The sequence below is a fragment of the Thunnus albacares genome, chromosome 23, assembly GCF_914725855.1.
Source record: "Thunnus albacares chromosome 23, fThuAlb1.1, whole genome shotgun sequence".
NCBI classification, from domain to species: domain Eukaryota; kingdom Metazoa; phylum Chordata; class Actinopteri; order Scombriformes; family Scombridae; genus Thunnus; species Thunnus albacares.
In genome coordinates, this window is record NC_058128.1 from 23,971,055 (window position 1) to 23,987,194 (window position 16,140).

Here is a 16,140-nt window from a genome sequence, read left to right on the forward strand (position 1 = left end):
TATATCATCCAATGTGATTTTAATCTTTTGGATCCGAATTGTGCACAACTCGGTCTTGTCATGAGCCAGAACTCTGTCCAATCTGCACAAAAACTCATCCTGCTGAAATGTAAACAAACATATGCTAATAGAGCCCACACACCTAGCTCACTCGCCCCCAAAGCATGATGGAGCTCGTAGTTCCAAAACGGGAAGAAAGAGGAATAGTTGAAATGACAAAATAAACTGAATTTAGCTATTTTCCTTTACTGGATGGAACACTGACACTCTCCTCTATTCATTCATATACATACTCTACTATGTGTTGAAAACCTTTGGACTTACAGGCATGAAACTCAACTTCAAACAGCCCTTATTTTCATTAAAGCTGTCTCAGAACACGTGTTGTACCACTCACAAGTTTGTGGCCTTTCTGAAAGGCCCTAATGATTCTGAAAAAGACAATATATACGGCCTGCCTCCCTAAGATACATGGTGACTACGCCATGAGTCTGTAAACAGAGTGAAGAAGCCCAAGGGTCAAAAGGTTAACAGCTATTGTTCCATTAAAAACATATGAAGGCTTAAAGAGGGGGGAGATTTAGGAGGGTTTTTGCCTTGATTGACAGGTGTCTTGCTTGCCTAGTGAACAGTGAGCTCATATTCCAGGCCATTCTTTCCACATCACTGTGTGACATCACAGACGCTGCGTCATGTTTTTCCTGCAGTCTGCTGAACAACAACAACAAACCAGGCAGGTAACGTGCTGTAAACAGCTTTTCATTACAGCGCTGCGGCTTGTTTACCTGAGTGAGTTCTATCGATACGAGGTGCTGCCATGTTTCATCCCGGGCTGATAGTTCTTTGACGTGCCATGGGTGAGTGCGGGGAACAATTAGTTAGCTGCGCGGAGCTAAACACCTTGGCAGGATTTCAAAATCTAAGCAATCTAAGAAAAAAAAAAAAAAAAAGGTTTTGAAAGTCATTTAGAAGACACTGCAGCAGCTCTAAACTCTGATCTGAATCTAAATGAGAAACATGCAACAACCTAACTTAAAAAAAAAAAAAAAAAAAGCTGCCAGCCAGCCCTCCATGTTTCACTTCTCCATCATACATCAGGGGTTTGGACTGACTGACTGAAGACTCACTAGTCACAAAGCAGAAACAAAAGGCCGCTAATGCCTCTTCCTCATATTCCGCTGGAGCTTTGCACGCTCTGAGATCAGGATTGCGTCAATGTTTGTTGTTGAATCAGTGCGGTTTTCAAACTAAATGAAAAAGTCTGAAGTGTTGCCAAGTGATGGCATTTAAGCTGAGGAGTCGGTTTACCCCTGAGAGGGCTTTATTACAAGCAAACAAACATGTCAGCAGCTCATGTTTAGAAGAATCCAAACAGGCTTATTGAAACAACCGAGGATATAAACAGCTTCAAAATGGAAACTCCAAGATCAAACAAGAAGCAGGAGTGGTTTGACCCCCACCCTGAAGGGATGAGCATTGGGGGGGGGGGGAGTGACCGCCTGTCAACAGGCATTCAGAGGGCAGCGGTATCCCTCGACACCATGGATGTAGAGGGAGCAGAGGGGGGGGCCGGGATTCCAATAATGGGTTGATAGAAAAGTGACCGAGCTGGAATTTGGGGAGGAATTTGAAGGATTTGAAGAAGTGCTTGCTGATGCAGTGTTGTTCAGCCAATATGAGACTAAGCTTAATTGTTCGGAGTCAAATGCTACTCATTGTATTCAAGACAAGTGGACGTGACGGCACGACTCCTCGGCCTGCAGTCCGGTCTGAGTCACACAATACCAGAAAAAAACAACCCCTCTCTGCTCTGAGTGGATCCGTGTCTGTCCTGGCTGTGGCTGCGTGCTGAGACTGCAGCTGAGACCTCGTACAAAAGACGTTTCTGATCAATCGCGCCCCTAAAATTAGCTACATTTGATTGAATCCAATGTAAGGAGAATAACAACACACGATGCTGATCAGGAGCACCGTTACCTCGCCCCATGTGTGGTCAGAAATCCATTAGCATTCACTCTTTTTAATTTTTTTGGGATATTGCATCATAAAATGAAGCAATGTCTTAAATTAATTAAGGGGGGGTAGGAGGGGGCTGGGTATGGACTGTCAGTCAGACAGCTCTTGGCACCAATCCCCCAGAAGCTCCACTACATGCCAGTCAGTTTCTGGCAACATGAGTGACTGCAGATTTGTTAGGGGGAATTTGCTCCAGTAAAGTATAATATTAATTCCTGCATTATGATGTCATTATGTGGCCCCTGACTTGTAGACTTGCAGTGTTAAAATATATTAGATTATTAAGACAGGGGTAGGGGGGATGGGAGGTCAGAAGGGGACAAACGGCAAGTTTTTTTTTTTTTTTTTTTGCATTAGAGCCCCACAAATGTGTTCCTCCAGCCTTGCCGGTCCCCTGCTGCTAAACACGATTCTCACGCATCTCTGCACCTCTGAATGTGTCCCGTTCTGATCCCGACGCCTCCTCGCAGCGTTCACGCCTGCATTCAAATCTGTCCGCTTGTCACATCTCTTACTGCCTCTTCAGACCAGTGACTGTGTTTGCGTGTGAGGACTCAAACACATGTAGCTGCGCTTGTGTATTTACATGTCCATGTGTGTGTGTGTATGTGTGTGTGTGTGTGTGTGTGTGTGTGTGTGTGTGTGTGCGTGCATTCTGCATGCATTCATACATACCGATGAGCAGCGGTTCTGGGCTATTTATAGGGTGGCTATATTAGCTCACCATGTGTCAGCTGCTGCTCTCAAAATGGCCACAGACAAGCAAAAGCAACAGCAGGAAAACTAGGTGGGAAAGTAGGTAGAACAAATGAAAAGTGCCTGCTCACAACCTCAGGGAGAGTGTGTGTGTGTGTGTGTGTATGTGTGTGTGTGAGAGTGTGTGTCAGCTGTGTGTGTGTGTGTGTGTGTGGCTTGGAACTGCGGGGCGTTTTCGTCGTCAAACAGGTCCACTAAATCTACATGTAGTCTACACAAATGTGCACAAGGAGCTGAGTCGCTAATAACCCTGGATACTGTAGGTCTCACACACACACACACACACAAACACAAACACACACGCACGCACGCACACACACAGCACGCCAACAAGTAGAGCCTGTTCAGCGCAGCAGAGCAGCCTCCGAGTCACATTGGCTTGTCAAACTTGCGTCCCGCTGACAGCAGAGACTTGTTCCTGAGCAAATCCTTCCACTGGTGTGTGTGTGTGTGTGTGTGTGTGTGTGAGAGAGAGAGGTGAAGGGCGAGAGCGTGACTGATAGAAGGAGAAAGCCTCAAAAGCAGCGAGAGAAAGACAAGACCGTGGAGCTATTCATTAACACAGATTGTCTACGTGTGTGTGCGTGTGATTGTGTGTGTGTGATTGTGTGTGTGTGTGTGTGTGTTACAGGAGAGGCAAACAGAGATATTTGTGAATTCCTCCAGCGGGGCAGAGAGGCAGCGAGGTGGGCGTTGATGAGAGCGGAGGGAAATCTCTCAGCCTGCCGACCAAACAAAGCAGCCCCTCACCGCCTGAGACGCTACTCGGGCTGCCTCTCTCCCTCTCTGCACCTATCAATCTCTCTCTCTCTCTCTCTCTCTCTTTTTGTGTCTCTCTCCACACATTCCAACTCACTTGATGAAGCAGCGAGCTCCTTCGAATGTGTATCCTTCCTCCCATCCTGTTGGTAAATCTGTGAGGACAGGGAGGAGAAGGGGGGGGAGAAAAAAAAAAACACAAGACACAGAAACATAAGCAGCTGTGCAGATATGAATCTGATTACACAAACACACACACACACACCTGCACAGCAATGCAGTGTCTGGACAACAAATAGCTCATTTGACTTGTGCCCTTTTACGCAAATCCGCGCCCCCCCCTCTCTCTCCTCTCTCCTCTCCTCTCCCCTCCCCAATTTCCAGAGCAGATTTTGCGGGATTGCTCAATCATTCTGCCTCTATGCGTTCTACTGCTCAGCCTCCAGCTGTTTGAACACACACTGCTGATCTGCATGCAGCGATGCCTTCCCACCCGTCATCCCCTTCCTGTCGCGGCAGATGTGCGTTTTTTTTATTTTGGAATATCGTCTTTGCACTGATGCACGAGACGCGCTTGCATTGTTCCTCAAGCGTGCCGCTGTGCCTATATACGTGCTTGGGAAATATAGTGTTTCTGCAGCGAAGCGGGGTTCAGTGGGGAAATATGTCAAATGTCACTGCAGGGAATCGGCTCCGAAATCAGCTCACGCCTACGTGACGGAACTTTTAAAAAGTGTGTCGCAAAGTGTCCAGGTGGAGCGAGCAGGAGGAGGGGAGGAGGGGGACGCCGTGCGTAATGGTCCGCCAGAGGAGAGAGCGGAGAGGGGAGCGGAGTAGAGGAGGCTGTTGCTTTGCTGCAGAGAGAAGAAATCTCCCCCTCATCGTCTTCCACGGTTCTCTCCGCAACTTGTCGCCCCTTTTTTTTTTTTTCCGCCGTGACGCGCGGATAACCTTTCCCAAAGCGGCGCTTGCGTGCATGTGCGTGTTTTCGCAGGGAATGAAGAAAAAGAAAAAACGTCCTCAGATTATTTACCTGGAGTTTTTCTGTGCCCCGTGATTACAGCTTCTCCAGTAACAGGATGCAACCAGGTTGTACTCTTTGCTTCTTCGCTGTTGGTAGAAGAAAACGGGGGGGAAAAAGGTGAACAGAGAACCCGAAAAAAAAAAAGACAAACAGGCAAATGCGTCAGAGAAATAACCAGTGTGTATCCATAAATCCATGTATCCGCATGATATTTACTTGATGAAGAATATGCGTCCATCCCGAGTCACCCCATAACTCCAAGAAGAGGGAAGGCAGGAGAGCCAGTCCGGCTTAGGATCCGCCGCCATGTCTAGCTGAGAGCTCTACTGCTCTGGGTTACTACACACACACGGGCTGGAGTGCGCGGCGCCGTGCCAAGCGCGCGCACACGGGAACCCTCGCGCGTTTACAGGAGACGGGAGCGCGCCTGGAGGAGGATAAAGACACAAGCAATGATTTTCTGCCAAGAGGAAGGAGGCGGTGGGGTGTTTTTTTGGCAGACGTCCTCATGAGTGTGTGACTAAATTGGCCCCAGTGAAAGTTCACCTGTATGATTCCTTCAGGAGCTTAAAGTGGTGTTTCAGGGCTCGGCTGTGAGTCCAGAATCAATCAAAATACCAATAAACAACCAATCAAATCAATCAATATTGGCACCAAATAAATTCAGACGTCACTGACAAATCAACCCAATCAGTTATGAAAGTTTATAACCTGCTTAAATACATAAAAATAATGACCATAATTAAAAAATTAATGTGTGAATTAAACAGTGTATATATGTGTGTGTGTGTGTGTGTGTGTGTGTGCATTTGTAAAGTTGTTGCAAGTCTTTGTTAATGCATATATGTACTTCCTACATATTTGCATTTATACTGTAACTTTCATACTGAATTTCATTCCCACTTTGCTTTTTCTCTTTTGCCATTGTTTGATTTTTTTCATATATGTAAAACATAGCTGACTGCCATAGAAGTGGAGAAACATGAAAACATTACGTGTAAAGAAAACTAAAGATTTTCATCTGTGCTTAGATGCTCTGATTGAGACCATATGTTGCTTTGTTGTACTATTTATATCCTATGAGGTTGGTATAATATCTGTTAGAGCATTTGCAGTGACCCACAGTAATATATTTTCATCTGCATTTTTACAGATGTCCAACAGATAAAAAAAGAGATACGTCTTTAGCAAGGTGCTGGTCTGCTACTGGTCTCCAAAACAGCTTCAATATGAAAATACATTCATAGATTCTCCAAGTGTGTGGAACTCCGGGTACCACAGAACAACGAGCCAACAGCTACGACAGTTGCGTTTGGGAGTTTGAGAGGCACTTCACAAGGCGCTTGCATGTGAGATTGTATGAGAACCGAGAAGCAGGCTTCGGGCTGCACGTGGTCATCAAGAAACAGAATCTGAGTTTACATGTGGACCTGCAGTGGCTGCACATGTGGGAACACTTCCACCGACGCAGCAACCCGATGTAGTATAAACAGAGCTTTGCCTGGTGGTTGTTTTTATACTTGGGTGTCTGCGTTGGTGTGCAGACCCTCGCAGCGGTGCAGATGTGATGTCGCCCCAAAATGACCAACAGGTCTTCAGTTTGGTTGATCTCTGGTGACTGTGAAGGCAAAATCATGCAGTACACATCTGTATGGAAACACCAGCATTTGTTATGTTTCTCCACATTTATTCAGGATTTTCCTTTCATTTGTGGTCTGTGTACTCCTGTACTGAGGTGTCTCTCTAAAAGTAATCACGGGATCGCTGTTTTTGTTAATTAGGGAAATGCAGCACAGTTTTTGTGCATTTCATGAATATCCATATACGTATTTTCCAAATTAAACATATCTTCAGTCAGTGGCAGGGCTGTCTAATTGGAAGAGCACTTTTCAGCAGTCAATCTGAAATATACTTCAAAAGCACTGATGGTTTAATCCTGAAATCCCACTTTTCTGCAGCAAAGCTCTTATGGGAGCTAATAACAGCGCTAATGTTCAGTAATGAGCAGCTCCTTCAGGAGGCCTGCCTGTCTCAGATGACAGGGAGCTTATTTTGGAGCGCTCGAGTATTGATCAGCTGGTGGTAGCGGTTGGTCCTCTCAGTGGCTCTGTTATCCGCCTACTGCTGTCCAATCACAGGTCACACTTAAAGCTTGGCTGGCTAGAAATCCCCCGGCCACCCAAACAAACCACCTATCATCCCCTCCCTCCCCTCCCCTCCCCTCGCTCCCACAATACACACACGCACGCTTCCTAATGAGGCTAGACAAAGCACACACACACGTTGTTAACTCTATCCCCGAGGTCAGGAATAGCTTGCATACTGAGCACACACACACAGACACACCCCGTTAACCCCCCTTACACACACACATACACACACAGAGGTCAAATGGTCTTCCAAGAGGAGGATCGCTTCCCACTGTTAAGTCCTGGCCAAATACTGTAGATGTTGCACAATCCGTCACCTCCACCCCTCTGGCCCGCCGCCCTGCCTCGCGCTCTGCCTCGCATACACACAATCCTCTGCCTCCCTCTGTGGAAGCGAATAATAGTCAAAAGGTAATTTACCTCGTTGTGAAATTTGATCACTATCTTAATGTTGAAATTGAATCACCACTGAAATATTTTATTTTGAAAACCATTTATATGCGATTTGAATCGGCTCGTCTTTGAAATTGCCTGTAAGTAATTTCAAGTTGTGTGACTTGACTGTGTTGAACTTAAAGTTTCTAAGCGTCCTTCATTGAAAAAACAAACACTATATTCAAGTTGCTTGGATTCAGTGAGTCAAATTCTGATTTAAATTCATGTCGGGTCAAAAAATAAAGTTGTTCAAATTGGTGAAGTTCAGACACTGAAATTCAAGATGAAAAATTCAAACTTGAACATCTGGTCTGAATCCAAATATTTCAGTGATAGTCAGTAGTATTTAAACCATTAAACATCAACAGATTTTTTTTGGCCACTTGGGCAACTGAACAAGCCATAAACACAACATTAACATTTGCTTATATGTGGTTGCCTACACATCCAGCAGACAGAGAGCAACATGATCATCCCAATATAAGTCCAGTATTCACTCTCTTTAACTCTGGTTTGGTCTCCACCAACTCCTGAGAAAAATATCTGACTCTTTAGCTGCTAAATGCTCCACAAAGTTCACCAGCTAGTCTATAGCTAACTGTGTCTGTTTGCTGTTTGTTTTGTTGTTTTTGCTGTTTTAAATTAACAATAGCTGCCTGCTGCTGCTGGAAACCAGTTTGATGAGAGCCGTGAGACTCAAGCAAAACAGTGAAGTTGTTTGTTGTCATGTTTGTTGATGACGACAATAACTCTAATTGAGTTTTATAGGGCTTTTGTTTAGAAAAGCATTATTAATATGACCAATAAATAACAGTTGGTATGTGTGTGTGTATATGAGGGCCCTCAACAGGACAGGAGCTGCAGATTTGTCTGTGTGTGTGTGTGTGTGTGTCCCAGCCCTCCATAAAGCCATTTAATTACTAAGCCCCCCTGTTAAAGGCAGGTTCTTAGCCGATTAGAGAGCATGTCAGCACCGACATGCTTGTTAGACCCTCGTTGAGGCTGTGGATGTCAAGGAGGGACAAACAGTATTAGGGTGTAATGTGTTGACTGCAGTATTGTTGTCGGGGCTCAAAGCTATTAGCCATACTTTGACAGGTTCCTGGAGAGCCGGTGACGACAGTAAGTGCAATGACAATAACTTATGTGTCTGTGTGGATTCCTCAGATGCTCTGAAGGTGACGTGTAATTTCAGTGGTTGATTTAAGAACCATGCTGATGGTCTTCAGTGTTTTAGCCCCTAACTTACAAATTTCTCATACTTTGTTGAATTTTTAGACATATTTCCAACCTCCTAGACACCTAATAGTTTCATTTAATTACAATATAAAATCAACTTAAGGCTGCACTAATCAATATTTTTATATGAACAATGGATTAAATGAATATGAGTAATGAGAAAGGTGTCGCTTGAAGTGATGAAAGCCTGGGTTCCACGGAGCTTTTCAGCCTCTCTTTGCTCAGTGGTTCCCAACATTTTTGACCTGTGACCTGTTAAAACAAGGCAATGTCTTCCTGTGACGCCCAGTCACAGGTTGCATACATCTATCAGCTGTAACCAGTTCAACTAAAGAGTTTGTTAAATTATTTTTAAGAAGTAAAATTTACAGTAATTCATAAGAAAAAGCTGCTTTCCAATTCTGTACATCATCTTGCAACCCTTTACATTTGATGTGACCCCTTTGCAGGCTCCTGAGAGCCCCAGGTAGGTAACCACCGTTTTAGCTGTGTCTAGACCATATAATTCAATGCTAATGAACTTTGTTTCCCCCAATTGGAGAAACAATTGAACCTCTCAGAGCTTTGTAGGTCGGATTAACAGTAGGCCTTACAAAGATAGCTCGCTACATCCATAAAAGAAAAACAGCCATAAAAAAGGCAACAAATGTGGATGAAATTGACGCAGCTTTACACATTTTTGTAAGTTAACTACTGCTGCTGATTAGTTAGGGCAACCAGTCGTGGCAAACATGAACATAATGTCAGTCTGAATGAAGTGAAAGGAATTATCAGGCTAGCTGAATGCAGCTGTTTTCATTTGTGTAACCCAGACTGCTAAATATTATCTCTGGTTAAACTTAAGAATGCATTTTTGCACAGAATGGGGACTGTGGATTGCTTATAGTGAAGTTCATAGCCAGTATGGAGAGGAGGGATGATCACAGTGACCCTTGACACTCACAGTGTACATGTTGCATGTAAGCATCGTATGAAGATTTCAATTAATCAGGTGGCCACAAATGTGACTCCAAATGATTGCAAATGCTAATGTAGCTAACACATTTGCTAGAACTTTGTAAGGTCTCAGATTTTGTGTTTTCAGCTCATTCCGCTGCCCCAAAGTGTCTGCAAAAACAAATAATGCAGCTTTAAACATCAACAACATATTTTTTTCTTACTCCCTTCTCCACGGTCTTGCTCTGGCAACATCTGCAGAAACAAACCACATCTTGCCCCCAACTGTGATTAAATCCTGCCATCTTCAGAGCATTTACAGTCACAAAGTGAGACACTGGCTTGTGCTATACTTCTCAACTGTATTGTAAAATTTGGCAACAAGGTCCCGTAACATAGTGATAACAAAACAAGGAAATGAATCAATGCTGAATAAAATTGAAAATTGCAAACACAATCCTCCCATTTAATTTCTTTATGTTACTTTGTGAGTTCTCACATTTTGTCATTGTTAAATTAATTTGTAAAGTCAGCTGAAATGAATTTTCATATTCACTTTTTATGTGGTGGACACTTACTTTTTAAAAAATGATCTATTTATCAATTGTTATCAGAAGGTATTGCTAAGATTCATTTATTCTAGTCTAATCTTTTAATTAATTCCTCTTTGTGGAGTATTGGAGTTGATGTGTTTTCCAATTAAACATTGTATAGTAGTGTATTAATTCCAATCAATTAAATTCAGTTTATTTTACTTCAGATCACACTTATATTTTATTGTCAAAGTAAATTTGAATTAATTGAAATGAATTAAAAAACACATTCCTGGGTACCAATTGCAAGACTCTCTGGGTCCTCCGTACAACACATGGTGAAAATGGGTGTAGTCTTGGTCCGGCCAAACACTTCTGTTATTTAGTTTTATACATGGTGCCTCCATAGAGAATTAACAAACACTTCATCTCTGCTGTAGACACCCAAAACAGTTAAAAGCAATAATCACAGATATCTCACGCAGTCTTTCAACAGCAGGCACTCAGCTCTCAGGCAAACAACAAATTATAAAAACATTGAAATATTACAAAAATCTTCCCTAATGTGCTCATTCAGATCAAGTCAGATCAAATCACAATCATACACACACACACATGCACGCGCACACATCAGTTTTCAGATGCACTTAAGATTTTCAGCAGGTTTATTAATGCCCATTTATCTTCCAGTTAAACTTCAATTTTAAATCTGACTAAAATGTGCCTCAATTAACAATGACAAGACTTCTGATGAATTTATGGATAGCTTGGCAAACTGTTGTATCAGCCAATGATACAACAGTATCATTAGTATAAAAGATATACAAATATATATTTTTTATCTAGTTGTAGGAATATGGTGATTAAAGTGACACGTGATTAATGTTGCTCATCAGTTACAGTGATAGTACACATATAGATCATTGATACAATAAGTTCTGTCTCGCCGTGTGTTTACACTGGATAGATATGGAAGCAGTGATGGAATGCTACACAACTGATCACCTCCAACTCCTTCCCTCCTGCTCTCCAGCTTGCTCCTTTTCCTGCATTTTTCCTGCACATGAATCAGACTCGCTCATTCCTCTGTTTTCTGTCAACTGTCATTCAGATTGGATTAAAGCTCCAATTAGGCTGATTTGGGATGTGAAAATTGGGTGTGTGCATGTTTCACTCTGTTCAGTGGAAAAATGTAGTCATCAGGACTGTGTTGCACCAGCTGCTCATAAATCCATCACTAAGTTTATGTGTGAAGTCCTTCCCAAGTTCTTAGTAAATAACTAGATTCAAACTGATTAACTGAATCAGACAGCACCAATAAAACTTAAGAAATGTCTTAGCTAGCAAACGCATCACAAGCTCTAACATAACCAAAAATATGTTTTAGGAGCCAAAAGATTAAATACACTGAACTGCCAATCCTTTGTGAATGTAGCTATGACTTTATTTTAGTTATATCTACATACCTGGAGAAATATGTGGATTTTATATTATATTTTATAGTAGTATTCATGCAGTTTACAGTTAGAGGGAAATATCTGATTATGCAAAGCTAACCAATGTTATTCGGTCATGTAGTCTAACGCTATTGGCATAATGTTTTGCAATTTGAGGTATTTGTATTCTGTGTAATGTAAAGTGTGAGGTCACATATGTCGACCACATTCCATACTACTACCTCTTACTGTGTGTTCAGACACAACGCAGAGCGAACTTTAGACATGGCAAAGTCAAGGCAAAGATGCAAGAAGGCACAAATTCGCCTGGTGTGGCGCAAATTGTTGCAAATTGGCATGACCTGACACAAATATGCATCTGCATGAAATGAAAATGTTTCAACTTGAGCAAAAAAATTACATGCTTGCAGGGATTTATGAATGTACTTCATAAACATACAGAGACAAGAGGGAAGAGGAGAGAGACTGGAGGGAAATAACAGAAAGAAAGAGTTCTTGGTGAGTCCTGAGTTCAGTCAGAGGCCGAACTGAACACAAACAGAAAATCTCCCACAGGCACTGTCAATCTGTCCGTTGCTAGCTAGCTTACAGCTAATGTACAGTACAGTACACATGTACTGTACACAGTACACATGTATTTTGGCTGTTTTGGGTGACACAAATGGTTCAGCAGTCAAACTTGCATAAGTAATGCAAGGCAAAAAATCGCTTCACGTTCTGTCTGAACACAGTTTAACACTTCAATCTAAATGGATATTAGCAAGATATTAGCAAACAAACGTTAGCTTTGCCAGATGGTTCATTTAGCTAGCTTACGCAACAGTTCCACCTGCCAGTTAGTAGATGTGAATATTACAACTAATTTTTAAGTAAGAACATAAAAATGTAAGAAATTTGTGTGGTACAACTGGTTTTAATTTAATGATGAATAAATCTCTACTTAGTGAACACTTAGGTTATAACTAGTCTTTGACCTTATGAATAACTGGTGCACGCAGCTTGTGATGATTAAAGGTCAGCATTTAAACATTTATGTAAATGTGCTGCCCTGTTTTAGTCTCTAAAACAGGAAGTACAGTCACTCAGTGGACAGGATCCTGGGAGAAAATATGACAAGAGAATGTTTCTGTTTGTCCTTAGTTTGTCCTTAGTGAGAGTGTTCTGTCTGCCTGGCCTGGAGGCAACAGGTCTGACTCACCTGTCTGTCCACAGGACTGGACTCTGTATCTGCCGCGCAACGCAACATCTTCCTTTGAGGCTGGTGGTGATTGGTAGCCATTCCGACTGTAGGCCTCTCCCAGCATATACCTGCCCACTGCAGGTTTTATTCTATGGGTAAAAAGAGTGATGACAAAGGTCCAAAATAACAAACAATTCACATATTTGACATGACAAAACTCAGCATCCACTGTTCTCTTTGTGTTCACCAGGTGCGCTGCATCAGTGGCTAATTACAAGTCAGTCCCATTCCCCTCATGTGTGATGTCACTGCTGACCCTGTTTTCTGTTCACTAACAATGTATTTAATTTGTTGATATCCACTCTTGGCAACTGAAGCATGATTAATGCTTATATGATCAAGTTAATTTATACTTTTAAGTATTATTCTGTGATTTTGCACATTTCCTCCACTTCTTTAGTTTGTTCATGTTGACAGAATCACACAATTATCAGTGGGGTGACTTTACTCCAACAGATGGTTCTGATGATGTCCACCAAACAATTGACCTTTTTCATATATAGATATTTTGGAATGTGACATTAGGAAAATCACAGGTGTAAATAATAAAATGAATGAACTCCATTTAGCTGTTTCAGTTTCAGAGTAGACAGATTTATTTTATTTCCTTGAAAAAAAAAGGTACCCCCTTATTCCCTAACTTCACATCTTGTTCCCTTTCATCTACATGTATGTATCAGTACATACTCTCCTGGTACAGCATCAGTACAGAAATTACACTGTAAACTGGGAATAATTATGTTGTACGTTGCGGGCTGTAATCTAAAGCATTACCAGAAATGTTTCTAGTTAACATATTCCTGGCAGCAACTATGCTTCCTTGAAAGTGAATTTTATAAAGCACATAAGTAGTATATGAACATATTTAGTTGGAGACAGATTTGGTCTATGCATGCTGGGAAAGGCTCCAGCCCCCCTGCGACCTATAGAGGGGAAGCAGTTAAGAGAATATGGATGATCATTCTTTAAAATGTTATTGTTTTCCACGCAGAGAGCTCCTAGAAATATATTCAGAACTGAGTTTTGCTTTCATGCCGGCAGTCAGTTTGTCAGAGTACATGTCACAATTTTCAAATAACAGATATCTGGCTTAACACTGCAACTCCTCACATAAATAATTTCCCTGGTGATTTCCTCATCCGTTTTTTTTTTCTTCAACAACCGTCTCAGCAAGTTTTCTTCTTCAAAGACAGCAGCTTGGTAAATAACATTACGCAACAGGCTGAAATCCTTTCAAACCCACTGGGTGTTAATTATTCCAGTTAAGTAGCCACATTATGGGGCAACCGGCCACTGGTCAGGGGTTACTTCCAGAGATTAGCCCTGAAGTACCATGTATGACCTATTTTACATGCTTAAACCCTGCAAAACTGTACACTCACATTAATGTGCACACATGGGTGCATAAACACAAAGCATGAACACATCTCATATTTTTTTTAAATCAAGCATAAAGAGCACACACAAACATGTACAACATATACTAAATGTACAGAACAAGCAGTGTGTGCTTGATATTTAGTTGCGCCTTCAGTTTGATTTTCCATGGGGTGGACAGTCAATGATGGTACATTGCCTTGCATGAAATATTCATTTGTTGAAGCACATAATGCTGTCAGAGATGTTAATTCAGCTCAATGGTCATTGAAGCAGTAGTTTGTAGTGTTTGTGAGGTAATATTAAGTACATGGTGTGTCTTACTGTTACAGTCGATGATGGTCTGCTCTGACTACTTTTCTTTCTTCTGGATTTTACATATTGCCTTGTTTTGGTGTCTCCTTCCCTTAATATATTACACAACTGTTGAGTATTTGTGAGTGTACAGTCACAATAAAAACAACATACACTCTGAGATCTGTCAGGCATCGTTGCCTTTTTTTCTGTAATACTTAAGTTTTCCGTTGTTTGCTGTTGTGGATGTTTCAAACATTAAATAAAAGACTTGAGACATTTCTCAGGGATGTCTCATCACTGTATATTTCATTTTAATTGGTAAGAAACCAATTACACAGCCTTATCTTAATGCGATGTGTCATCACATAGCAGTTACACTCTTTGTCCTGCTTCTTATACTGAAGAGGGCAATTTTTTGTGGAGAATTACTGTATTTAGAAGTATATAATAACAATGTTAAAATCATGATACTGCAAACAAAAAGTGTCACAGCAAACTGTCTCACATATGGCACCCGCAGTGAAATAATTCAGATAATCCAGATACAGTATGCATAGATTCCAACATACATACATGTGTCTGCCTTACATATTACATCTAAAGACAAAACAGTGAATCTAAAGCCCTACTATCAGCCCTTAGAAGCTGCAATGTTCATTACACACAAACATTCAAAAGTATTGGACAGACCAAGCCACACACTTTTTTTCTTTTCTTAGAGCTTTACCAGCGGTCCTTAAATAGGGTTTATTACAGCAGCATAAATGTTCTCAGTTAATTTCATAGCAATCTCCCATTAGATTACAAGATATCTAGTGCACCATTCCATAATTTGGCCTCAAGTTGGTTTTAGTAAAAAGCTTTGAATGCATCCTCTAGAGAGCTTGAATGTGCTCAGTAAATTTAATGCCACTGATTGGGATAGCGTGTGGTATTTGTAGATTTGATTTATTGATTGGGACAGTGTGCAGTTTTAAACATTAAAGATGCACTGCACCGGAGTTAGCTCGAAGCTAATTTGCATCCGTAGTCCCCCACAATCAAAACATACAACAGCACAACAACAAACAGTACAAAGCACAAAAACCCACACAGAACACACCATACAAAATACAAAGCTACACACAACAGCACATCACACACACCCACAATGTCTATTAGAAATTAATAATGTAAACTTAAATTAAAAGCAAGACTACCTGCGCTAATGAGAAGACCATAGCTGGAGATCAGACTCAGTGGTCTCACAGCTGATTGGGCTTTAGTAGATTTTTTTAATTTGGCCTTGGATGTATTGATTGAACTATAGTTCTTCATATCATCAGGTTTCTCCTAGTATTTAGATTTATTTTAGTTCTAGTTGACCTCCTTTAGTGTATTATAAAGATAAGGAAAGGAGTGTTCAGGGGAACACCAAAATCATTAGGAAACATCTTCTGTGTATCATGACTATCCATAGCAACATCCATGGCAATAAGAGCAGTAGTTGTTGAGATACCTTTATTAAAATGTTTTACTGACAGATGACATCTCCATTCATGTGGTGCTCATAGTGAACACTTTGCATTCATGGCATGAATTTTTCTAATGGAGTGTTTTTGCATTCTATGTTTATTCACCCCAAACAGCCGAAGTATCAACTGTACAGATGTTAGCTGTAAGCTAGCTAGCAACACGCACCCATGTGTCTGTGTGGCAGCTCAGCTTCTGGCTGATCTCAGTACTCACCAGGATCCCCACTCTCTTTGTTTCCTCTTCTCTTTGTACCTAAATGAAATAAAGTAATGCATGCCTCAGGATAAGCACAAATTCTTAAATCAAGTGCAAACATTTCCAACTTGGATCTCGCCTCAGTTTGTGCTGGCTTCAGTGAATTTGTGTCTGCTTGCATACACTCATGTCTTTCTGTTGATTTCATACG

At 41.5% G+C, this 16,140-nt stretch overlaps 1 protein-coding gene across 5 annotated transcripts in view; it reads right to left on the bottom strand.

Moving 5' to 3' along the window:
• Positions 1-16,140, bottom strand: part of LOC122974730 (pleckstrin homology domain-containing family A member 5-like) — a 249,428-nt gene that overhangs the window by 232,842 nt on the left and 446 nt on the right. For 2 of the 5 annotated variants that reach the window (XM_044342619.1, XM_044342621.1), the window contains exons 2-6: positions 15,948-15,986; positions 12,504-12,634; positions 4,772-4,982; positions 4,565-4,641; positions 3,629-3,686 (exon numbers count right to left, since the gene is read on the bottom strand). In XM_044342619.1, coding sequence (XP_044198554.1) covers positions 3,629-3,686; positions 4,565-4,641; positions 4,772-4,863 — 227 coding nt within the window. In that variant the 5' untranslated portion in view covers positions 4,864-4,982; positions 12,504-12,634; positions 15,948-15,986. Of the gene's footprint in view, positions 1-3,628; positions 3,687-4,564; positions 4,642-4,771; positions 5,299-12,503; positions 12,707-15,947; positions 15,987-16,140 lie in introns of those variants that run through there. The other 3 variants (XM_044342618.1, XM_044342617.1, XM_044342622.1) reach the window with 3 other exon arrangements.